At 39.2% G+C, this 12,078-nt stretch overlaps 2 protein-coding genes across 4 annotated transcripts in view; both read right to left on the minus strand.

Annotated features, from left to right (window-relative positions):
• The window catches only part of LOC114245756 (pyridoxal-dependent decarboxylase domain-containing protein 1), a 38,756-nt gene that overhangs the window by 9,256 nt on the left and 17,422 nt on the right, over positions 1 to 12,078 (minus strand). For 2 of the 3 annotated variants that reach the window (XM_089734103.1, XM_089734102.1), the window contains exons 13-15: positions 11,013 to 11,134; positions 8,244 to 8,430; positions 4,750 to 7,314 (exon numbers count right to left, since the gene is read on the minus strand). In XM_089734103.1, coding sequence (XP_089590229.1) covers positions 7,236 to 7,314; positions 8,244 to 8,430; positions 11,013 to 11,134 — 388 coding nt within the window. In that variant the 3' untranslated portion in view covers positions 4,750 to 7,235. Of the gene's footprint in view, positions 1 to 4,749; positions 7,315 to 8,243; positions 8,431 to 11,012; positions 11,135 to 12,078 lie in introns of those variants that run through there. The other variant, XM_089734104.1, reaches the window with a different exon arrangement.
• Positions 1,237 to 2,062, minus strand: LOC149501169 (alpha1,4-N-acetylgalactosaminyltransferase 1-like). Its single transcript, XM_089734106.1, has one exon. The coding sequence runs from the start codon at positions 1,924 to 1,926 to the stop codon at positions 1,237 to 1,239; it is 690 nt and encodes a 229-aa protein (XP_089590232.1). The 5' UTR covers positions 1,927 to 2,062.

Raw genomic sequence — 12,078 nt, forward strand, 5'->3', positions numbered from 1 at the left:
TGAATATATCGTTAACGCAATGCAGACATCTATCAAATATCTTCTGTTGGCTGTTCTACGCGGTGTCCCATTCAGGGTACGTGAAAATTATATTACTAATGGCGAAAGTAATGAAAGTTCAAACAGTTAAATTATGTAAACACTACTATGTGATCATGTCTACAAAATGTAGTGTAAAATGTACCTTAATTTCTTTTTTTTCCTACCTATGCTGATAGCCTTGAGATGCTATTTCAGCTTCACTTTAACGTGTAGGTGAGCTCACGGGGCTCAAACCGGAAGTGTTGCTAACATTGGCCCTAGCAAGAGCAGTGCTTCGCAGAATCTACCACCGGATTGGAAACACGACCCACTGAGAAGATCCGGCGAGAAGCTCAGTGGGCTGTGTCTATGGGCTGTACCTTAATAGAAGGCGACCGATCGATACTACTTATAAATAAAGCTTTATTGAGGAGTACGAGAACTACTGTAGGTTGGGAAGCACTGCTTTGGATGCCCTAACAGTCCAGTTAGTACTAACTATATACATCAGCAAGTGAAAGTCGCCGCTTACTTTGTAACATAAGTTCGAAGTTATATTTGTGGTAGGGCGTCTTGTGTGCCTGAACGGGTAGAAACCACTACCCTACCTATTTATGCCGTGAAGCAGTAATGCGTTTCGGTTTAAAAGGTAGGGCAGATATTGTACTGTAAAAACTGGAACATTCCAATAGGTATTATGAAAAAGGAACAGATCAATAGGGATTCATAACTATGATTCATAAGAATGATCCTACCTTCAAATAAAATATCGTAAAATGTTCAAATTAAAGTATTATAATTATAAATTGTTTTCTGTTTTGTTTTTTTCGTATTCAAATTAACTTTTAATTGAAGCAATTTGAAAAACGTTGCATAAAAAAAAACTTAATCACTGACAGTAATTGAGCACCACACAAGTTCTAAAAAACTTACAAATGATTTGATTTTATAAATAACTGGCCGTACTCGCCCGCTTCGCTGGGCATTTCAAATTAACATTATTATTTATTGTCATTATTATTAGGAAGTCCAACACTCATATAAATATTAGCCAATCCATTAAGTACATGTATTTTCTACATGGATACCAAGTTTCAAGTCAATCGGATGCATGGTTCAGTAGTTATAACGGAACATCCGTAAAAACCACTGTAGATTTATATATTAGTATAGATTTACTATAACTTTTATTAACTACAAAGACGAACGAATAACTTACTTGATGGTAGCATTGGCGACCATTCTACCGACATGGTCCCTCGAGAAAGACATGATCCCAGAGGCTACAATCTCATCGCTCTCCCTCGCTGACCAGTTCTTCGGTAGGGGGTCCAGAGCCTTCGCCACCACCGTATCCAAGTCTAAATACACCCCACCGTACTTATACAAGCTCAGGTAACGGAGTAAATCTGACGCGTGCGATATTCTCCAGCGCGTCCTGTTCAAAGCACCGTTAAACACCATATCCTGTAGCGGCGTTCCTTTAGCGTATTCCCATATCTTCAATCGCCACAATTTTACGTTACGAAATTTTCGAAGTACCGACAAACTGCCTCCTCTTTGGTATCCTTTAATCGGCGCCGAAATTAAAACGTTGACCTGCCATTTTGGATGAGCTCTGGCCGCTGCTTCCACGGCGCAAGCCTGCCGTGAATCCAGTCCGGACTTGCACGAGGTCTCGTGGAAGAAAATCGACTTTTCAGGCATCTCCACGCTCGAACTTATCACTGGAAGATCATCGTTCGAATCTTGATAGTGACACGAATTGTCCTCCAACGATTCCCAATGTAAGAAATATAAATCTGGCGCGAAATCCGTATGTAAAATGACTATAGTCACACAAACGAGGCACAATAACGATATAACATAACAGTTGAAACGCCTTAGCACTCGCACTGGATACATTTTAGCTAAATTCACGTGTATTTGATGTCGTTTTTATACGCTAACTAAATATGATAGCGCTCGATGATGAGTGTCTGAGTCGGTTTGATAAGTTTTACACTTATCTACCGCTCGCATTGATAGCAGGTGCGTTAGTGTACGGCTTGTGGTCAACTTAAGGATGATTCGAAACGTAAAGTTGGGTGAGAATCATGATACGATAAACATGTGTGCTGGATGTTCAGTACCCTTATCGTAAACAATCGATTTGTAGGAAAATTGTGCATTACGAAAACAATTTTAAAGCGTTACGTACAATTGATACTAGACTTTTGTTGAATTAATGTAAATATGTGTTTTTCGAGATGTAAATTGAGTAAATACGAAGATGCGAACATTTTATCCGATTAATATTAATGTTAATAACATGCATAATTTAGAGATTAGATTTTCAATTGGAAGAACAAGTAACGACAAAACTGGAATGGGGTTATACGAAAGTTTGAGAATTACATGAGTAGCACTAACACACTGTCCAGGCGGTTTGCTTTGGAAAATACTTTACTCATACGGTATTTCATCGTTCACGTAAAGCATCATTTGATGCCCTAAAATATATCTTGTGAGGTCTAGAATAGAACTACTTTTGCTTGAACATATAACACGGGTTAATGCCAGCATCGTTCTTATTTCTACCGCGAAGCAATTGGGGGTCGGACCTCTTGTGAGTTCGCACGGGTAGGTACCACCACCCTGCCTATTTCTGCCCTGAAGTAGTAATATGTCGTGGCCTAAAGGATAAATAAGACTTCCCGTGCATTCGTGTTGAGCGATGCACCCGTGTTGGAATCCCGCAGGCGGGTACAAATTTTTCTAATGAAATACTTACTTAACAAATGTTCACGATTGACTTCCACAGTAATGTAATAAAAATCAATTCCGCAAAATTATAATTTGCGTAATTACTAGTGTTAGGACCTCTTGTGAGTCCACACTGGTACCACCACCCTGCCCATTTCTGCCGTGAAGCCGTAATGCGTTTTGGTTTGAAGGGTGGGATAGCCGTTGTACTACGCCGAGACCAAGGGCGGATCCAGCTTTGGTGCCAGGAGGGGGTCACATAGTCATGGTCAAGTCAAGAACTTATAATTTAATTTTGATAACAATAGATACAAGTAAAAAGTAGGTATTTTATTAATGTACGTGTAAGTACTGTACTTAAAAATATTTATTCTTTATTGTACACTTGAAAAACTTAACACATAATAACTTGTACATATACACGTACATATTGTCATCTTCTCTTGAAGACATCCAGAGAAGCACTATCACGCCCGGAATGAGGCAGCTTATTTATATTCCATAACCGTGGTCCTAAAATCATTATGTTCAATATGTGGTCCACCTAGGTTCTGGAACCAGCTCAGGGGGGGTCATGACCCCCATGACCCCCCCTGGATCCGCCCTTGGCCGAGACCTAAGAACTCATGTTTCAAGGTGGGTGGCGAGATTTACGTTGTAGATGTCATGGGCTCCAGTAACCACTTAACACCAGGTGGGCTGTGAACTCGTCCACTCATCTAAGCAATAAAAAACAAGGAGATAAGAGTGTAGAGGTTTCGAGAGTGCATTTGCTATGTTTTATTTCAGAAACCGTTTCGCTGCTCAAACTGTGACTATACAATGTAATAAAAATACCCACAGCAACATAATACCGACACATTATTAATCACGCATGGGTACGCACAAAATGCAAACAATTTGTCAACAACACATCTCCGTTATCAGTACAACGGCTGCCCCACCCTTCAAACGAAAACGCAATACTGCTACACGGTAGAAATAGGCACTGGTGGCAAATTTACTGGTGCTAGGACCGCTTGTGAGTCCGCGGGGTAGGTACCACCATCCTGCCTATTTCTACCGTGCGTTTTAGTTTGAAGGGTGGGGCAGTCGTTGTAACTATACTTGAGACCTTAGAACTTATATCTCAAGGTGGATGGCGCATTTACGTCGTACATGTCTATGGGCTTCAGTAACCACTTAACACCAGGTGGGCTGTGAGCTCGTCCACTCATCTAAGCAACAAAAAAAAAAAACGTTGCGCAGTATGTTCTATGTGTTTATATATTTTGTCTTGCCACGATCTACCGGTTGGCCGCCCCTGGTCTAGAGATACCATGTCAGCGTCACCGGGCTAGAAGATACTTTGGTAAAAAAACGTCACTTTTGGACCGTCTATCAACCTCCGATCTGGCAGTGGGCCAATAGTAATGTTTCTATCCGATTGACGCGTGTCGATTTTGATTATGATTTCTTAAATCGTTCTAAAAGCACCCGAAGAGTGGATACCGAGAATCATTTCCGCCATTAACCCTTTGCGCTGCTAAGACTAATGTAATGTAACATTATAATGTTAAATGCGTGTAGACACTGGATCTCAAAGGGTTGATCATAGACACTAACTACCTGCTTGGTAATGAAAGCCCACATCACTTCCCATGTTATTGATAAAAATATATACTTTTTAACCGACTTCAAAAAAGGAGGAGGTTCTCAATTCGGCGAATCGATTTTGCTGATTCTTTTTTTATTAGAAAGCTGGCGCTTCCCGTGTGGTTCCGTTTCAATTTAGTCCAGTTCTGATAATGGTATCCATGAGAAAACCATATAAGTCTTAAATTTGCATTAAGTGCGCGACAAGTAGATGAATAACTCAAACCGATTTCGATGATTATTGTTATTAGTGTATATTAATTTGTTTTGAAGTATCTTTTTTTGTCTATTTGAAGTCGGTTTTTGTTAAAGCATGTCTATTTACAACTATTTAAGTGAAAGACATAGTTAACGATTTGTACTAAATAATATATTATTTATTATCACTTTTATTTATAAACGTTTTTTAAATCACTATAACGTAATACTTCAATAGTAAATCATATATATGCAACATGGACCTTTTTTTAATGATTAAGACATGGCCCAGTATATGAAAGAACACCGTCGCTCGTTTATATACTACGTATATATATGTATAATAAATGTAAATAAAATTGCTGTTCGTTAGACATAGACACATACATAACTTGAAAACGTTTGGATCTATTTCAGTATTTTTGGTCTTAAATTTGCAATAGTACAAATGAGATTATTATAGTCAAATATGTGGCTGTATAGTTAGGTTCCCAGTTGTCTATTGCCCAACCCAACAAATCGAGTCCGCACGGGTAGGTACCACCATCCCGCCTATTTCTGCCGTGAAGCAGTAATGCGTTTCGGTTTGAAGGGTGGGGCAGCCGTTGTAACTATACTGAGACCTTAGAACTTATATCTCAAGGTGGGTGGTGCATTTACGTTGTAGATGTCGATGGGCTCCAGTAACCACTTAACACCAGGTGGGCTGTTAACTCGTCCACCCATCTAAGCATTAAAAAAAAAAAATTTTGAAATTTAACTGGGACATGGCTGATGTTACAAGGAGTGACACAATCCGGACGTATCTGTCCTTTCAGTTTAATATATCCACAATCTTAAGTCTAGCTTATTTAAAATAATTAAATACCGAATCTAAAACAGTCATACTTAATCGCACACATGAGCGACGGTGGCATTCAGGAAGATAACTCGTTTGCCTCAGCTACCAAACAAAAAAAAAACCAACTGTCAAATTAACAAAATGAATCCAAAATGGCGTCTGTGAAGTCGGGTGCACGGAACAAAATTATGGAGATGAAATCTATTGCAAAATTTAAATAATGCGTATACGTTAATACATAGAAACATAGAAATATCGAATTTGTGTTTTATATGAAGATACTAGTGTAGCGTGCGAGCAACATTTCACAGCCAGTCTCATTCGGGACACAAACGACTTCCGCCCGTACCTACATTCAGCTACATTCCAATACTAATTAAGTTCTAAACGCTAAATACAATATAGCCTTATACGTTTCAATACAGGTAACCCTTATGTAGCACGGTTACACTGTAACACGAAAAAAAATATCCCCAAAACCCTTTTAAAGCATGGTACTTCTACAACACGAGTTTTTTGTTTGAAATTATTTAGATAAATACATTATATACTATGAACACACAATATATCGCACATATGGTGCTATAGTCACTTAGGCAATTTTTGTCAACACTGAACTAAGTATGAGAAAATAAATTTTTTAATAGTTACTAGTGAGACGAAACAGGCTTTTGCTTTTACTGATTAATTTTAAAGTTGTAGTTTAAATATTATTTTATTTCTATAGCCTAGTAGAACTATATATGAATTATATAATAAGATGTTGAATTTTCCAACGTTACTCATGAAAAATTACATAATTTGCACTAGTGACGTTATCGCGCCGTATGTGCGATATGGGAATAACCGAAATATTACTGCTTATCTTTTATAATTATAAAAAAAATACATACAGGCATAGTAGACATGTTTCATTTCATTACAAAATTACTCTCCTTTTTGTACTGACTTCTAGTCTCGTATAACGCGATTTCACACAACACGGAATTTTATAGGAACTTATCTACCGTGTTATAGAAAGGTTACCTGTACTTCTAAATGTTTATTATACATACATACATTAAGAATATTAATTACAACATTACAAATATAAAGACTACAGCATAAACAAAATTACATGTTACAATGTCTCAAACATCAGTTTTAAATGATACACTAAATACGGCCACGGTTCAAAAGCTTCGGGATATAAGTTGAGGCCGCTCAGAACCAAAAGTTATATTATTTGAGTCTCTATTATCTGATCGATCGAAAGCGCTCTTTCGAGCTTTCTCGAGTTCTTTATTCCGGCTTTTGCAATGGAGATATTAACTTCAAGGGGTTTAACAGAACGAAGGCCTCGGGATTCAATTTAATTAATTGAATTAGCTCAATGACCTAAATTGATTACAAAAGAAATCATCCAATTAATAAAAATAAAAAAAAAACAATTTATGAAAACTACATTACAAAAGTTTCATATTTTAAAGATTTATTTAATTCTAATTACATACGTACCCTAATTATATTATATTTTTACCATAGACTAAAAAAACATATAAACTCTTTGCTTGGGTGGCGCCATCTAGATTAGCTATGCGACACACATCACAAATGGCTTTCCGTCTTACTTCCGTCTACACAAGCGGACCGCTTCATTATTCCGGATCGTATTGATCTTAGAATTTACGACAAAATCGCGTTGCCTTATCGACATTTTATTTTCATTTTTATATATATATAAATTTAGAATAAACCGCATAATGTTCGTATTCAATGTATTATAGTGGTTGGTACGTGCCGACGACTCAGCGGACTAGTGTTGCGGCGCGGCGCGGGTCGGGGAGTGCGCGCGCGCCGGCTCAGTGTTGTCTTTACTTTTGTTTTGAACCAACCTGTATGAGAAACAATAAAAATTAAATTAAACTTTAGAAGTGTAACTTCTAATGCTACTTCCAACAAAGTTGCGTTAAATGTTTAACGCTCCTGGGGAGGGGGAATAGAAGAGACAGAGCGAGAGTGAATGCGTGTAGTATAGCTGTTACAGGCGCGAGCATTAGTAACGAGTAGCTTCCAATATTTTAATGAAGTAATTAAAAATATATATATTTCTCTATCTATAATTTAAAATATATATAATACTAGCGGACCCGACAGACGTTGTCCTGCATACACAAAAATTCATTCAAGTCGATCCAGTCATTTAGTTGCAGTATAAATAGCCTAGATACCGACTGCAGCGCCATCTGCCGAGCTGTTTTGTGAATCTAAACCATCCAGGGTGCCACCCAAACGCATACAAAAAAAAAACATTCAAATCAGTAACTTGTTTGTAAGCCTGTGATAGCAAACTCATTATACATAACGACTTAAAGGTCACATTGTAACTATTCTGAGACCTTATAACTCATATTTCATGGTGGATAGCGGCATTTACGTTGCAGTTGTCTATGGGGCTCCAGTAACCACTCAACACCAGGTGGTCTGTGAGCTTGTCCACCCATCTAAGACAGGGGCTCCCAAACTTGCTTTTCCTACTGCCCACTTCGAGAATAAATTATTTTAGCAATAGCGAGAGCTCAGTCGGTGCCTAAGAGTCCTCCTAGACGAAATTATAAATCGCCTCCCAAGCCTCTACACGACGCCCCCTTTTTTATCGGGGTCTCTTACCGCCCCCCTTTAGGCCTGCAGCGCCCACAAGGGGGCGTTGTCACTCACTTTGGGAAAGGCTGAGCTAAGCTATAAAAAAAAATGCATGGTCAGTCTTGCAACGTACAATGTCCAGTGCGAGTTGGTGGGGGACAGTGGTGGGGGTGTGGGGTACCTGTAGATGTCGTCGGTGGGCTGCAGCGTGCCGCTGGCGAGGTGCAGACGGCGGCCCACGGGCGGCGCGGCGGAGGGCGCCCACCAGGACACCACGCGGCCCACCACCGGCACGCGCCGCAGCAGCCCCTCCTGCCACAGCCGCTCCAGGCTCTCGCGCTCGATGTCCGCCTGCGCCGCCTCTATGCCTGCCCCGACCACAACCACACGCTACTAACTCAGCTAGCACCGCGCAACACTGCGGTCATCGTTCTCGTCGAACCTAACTGATGGTAGGAGCTCTTGTGAGTCCGTACGAGTAGGTAGGTACCACCACCCAGCCTATTTCTGCCGTGAAACAGCAATGCGTTTCGGTTTGAAGGGTGCGACAGCCGTTGTAACTATACTGGGACCTTAGAACTTATCTCAAGTTGGGTGGCGCATTTACCTTGTAGTTGTCTATGGGCTCCAGTAACCACTTAACACCAGGTGGACTGTGAGCTCGTCCATCCACCTAAGCAATAAAAAAAGAAATATTTTTTTTGTTTTGCCGGGATAGGCGAGGAGTGAAGTTGTGTGATTTGTTTTATTTTGTCTATATTTAGTGTTTCATCAGGTTTAAATGTGTAATAACGTTGGTTTATTAACTGTTCCGTATCTGTGAAAGTTCATGAATGTGGAAAAATGAAACAAAACCGCTGAACGTAACTTCTCGGGATCCTCCAAAAAAGTCTCTGTAAATGACCACCATTTTACTGAGATTATATTTCATCTCATTTCATTTTCATTTCTTTTCATACCATGTTTCAGATTAAGGTAATAATGATCGAGTGAGGTAATAATGATGAAAATTTGATCAAGCTAGCATCAAACCCATAGAGTTCTGTAGTCTATGGTCATTGTTTAATGTCAAAGTCAAGCTGCCGCTGTCTGTTTGACACTAGATGAACTTGTTTGATGTTTTGGTTGCTGAGTTATTCGTAAATATGTGTGCGTGCGGTAAATCTGAAAGTGTATTATTTATTTTCTAACGTATTATTATTTTAGATTTCGGATCCGGCTTTGTATTTTTATTCGCCGCTTTTGTGTGATTTTGGTTGCATCGTGTTGTTGAAGTGCTTTTCCACAACCACCAGTTTATTATTATTTAAATAAAACTTATAATCGCATTGACTTTATTTATCAGGTAGTAAGCAAAATATGACTCTTATGTAGGTAAATAAAATAAAGAGTTTCAAATGTCTAACCTCGAACTATTTACTTTATTAATAAATATTATCAAACTTAAATTATCAAAATATGCGCGAATCATGCACAGATCCAGGCCATTGCACAACAATATCATATATTTCCATTTGCGGTCCACATACTATTTGGACATCGATAGAAAACCAGCCTTGAGGAACGTTCAAGGTACGTCGCGACGTACCTTAACTTGACAGTTCGGTCACTTCACTCCGGTTAGGAAATTTTTCCAAGGACGTTTGAGTGGAGTTTATTTTTACGACTAATCATACCAAAACGCGTGTTGGAGGTTGAGTCGAGTCGAGTTAAGCTCGTGTAAACGACTAAAGATACGGGTGTTAGTTACCAGGTCATAAAATCGCTTAACAAAAAAAAAGAACCCAACAAAGGGCTCGGCGAGTAAATTAACCTCACAGACACAGCCCACTGAGTTACTCGCCGGATCTTCTCAGTAGGTTGCGTTTTCGATCCGGTGGTAGATTCTGCGAAGCACTGCTCTTGCTAGGGTTCGTGTTAGCGACATCGTCCCGTGAGCTCACCTACTAGCCCGGTGATGCTAATATGGTCTCTCTAGACCGTCAGCTTACGTAAGGGATAAAAAAATAGTGTAACAACACTAAATATTCGACTTCAAGTGTCAAGCTTGGCAGTAGTCGCTGATAGCCACTTAAGCCTGTCAGTGATAGGAAGACTTAAACTTGTGTGGTGACAGTTCAATAGTAACATTTTCGGAGCGATTTTAATTACCTTAAATCTAGAGAACTTCTTTAATCTATGACCACCCCGGTCGATACTGTAGTCGTTCGTTGGACTTTTGGGCGGGAACGCGAGGAGTGAAGTTGTGTGATTTGTTTTATTTTGTCTATTTAGTGTTTCTTCAGGTTTCAATGTGTAACAACGGTGGTTTATTAACTGTTTAATATTTGTGAAAGTGCACAAATGTGGGAAAACGAAACAAAACCATTGGACGTAACTTCTCGGGATCGTCCAAAAAGTCCACTGAAAAAATCTCAATAAATGACCACCATTTTACTGAGATTACATTTCATCCCATATCATTTAATTTCATCCCAGTTGATTAATGTCTCAAATTAATCATCTTCATTTCATTTCACTCATTTTTCATAAAAATAAGAATATATAAATTAAAATAAGACATGACTTAAAAGTCTTAGAAACCAGGTCATACAATTCCCTAAAAAAAAAAAATAGTCGTTCGTTTACATTCAAACAAACATACATCTTAATTAATTGAAAATACTTGCTGTTCCTTATAGAGGTGTAAGAATATACGACAAAGGGAAGATCTTCCACCGAGCGGGTGATATTTGCTCGGTAGAACGACGGTCCAAATATTGTTGTTCGGAACTTGTATATATATGCGCTTTATCTTGAAAATGTCGTAAGCGAGATTCAGGCATCTGTCAATTATCTTGCGTTGTATGATGGCTACCCGCCACAGAGGCCAGAATTGCAGTGGCAGACGCCCGTAACTCGCTATAAAACTGGCTTTGAATTTTTAAGCCTTCGTTAAATCAAGGGTCACCTTTCTTCAAGACTTCCGACATATCGGTGAGGGCCTTGGAGCTCTCCTCGACTTCCCTGCCGGCTGCCACCACCAGATCCAGCAGCTCGTCCACGTCCGTGTCAGCGGTCACCATGCCGAACCTGCATAATAATATATAATTTTATTATGAAAATGTCCTAAGTTCATAGTTACAGTGATTCGGCAAAGTTTTTCATGGCCTTTCATCTAGAACAAATGATATGTCGCGTCAAGATGGCGCTGCGGGCTCGTACTACGCCCTACTTACACTGAGCTAGTAACGTTTAAACTAATGGTTCAATTAAAGTTTTTTAAGTGAAACTTCTTAAGGCGTGTCGAGAGTAAAATTTAACTCGCGACAGCGATAGTGAGACAATAGATACAGCATCTTATGTACCACTCGGCCGTGGGGAGAAGGAGGAAGCGAGCTAGGCCATTTCTGTTATACACAGCATATAATACTACAAAAAAAAAGATTTATGGATGAAAAATGGAGAAAACCACAATACATTACAACAAACCGCAAAAGAAGTTTAACTTCTTTCAAGTGCACCAATTTGAACGCGCACCGTTTTTTTTTTATTCAACCCAATGACCCTGATCAAGATCTTAGTTTAAAATAATTAATTCATTATATCGTCGACGCTAGTTGATCGGACATTGGGAGATCAATTTTGACGTTAAAACATTCGGTAGTTGAGATTAGTGAACTTTATAAAGCAAATCGTCATCGTCGTTTAGAAGTCGTCGTGGCCTAAACGATAAGACGTCCAGTGCATTCGTGTTGAGCGATGCACCGGTGTTCGAATCCCGCAGGCGGGTACTAATTTGTCTAATGAAATACGTACTCAACAAATTGCTTACGATTGACTTCCACGGTGAAGGAATAACATCGTGTAATTGTTGTGTTAGCGTGTATGGGGACAAGTGATACTCAAGACGGCCAGTGACACACTAACATTTATTACAAACATAACATTTCCTCCCTTATCAGTTTAAGACACATTAACGATTAAGACACATTAACACTATTAAGACAAACAAAATTACAAGCTGCACATTTAAT

This window comes from Bombyx mandarina, chromosome 17, assembly GCF_030267445.1.
Source record: "Bombyx mandarina strain Sakado chromosome 17, ASM3026744v2".
NCBI lineage: Eukaryota > Metazoa > Arthropoda > Insecta > Lepidoptera > Bombycidae > Bombyx > Bombyx mandarina.

Excerpts from the sequence above, each read along its gene's own strand:
- LOC149501169 (XM_089734106.1), bottom strand. The coding sequence starts at position 1,926 with ATGTATCCAGTGCGAGTGCTAAGGCGTTTCAACTGTTATGTTATATCG.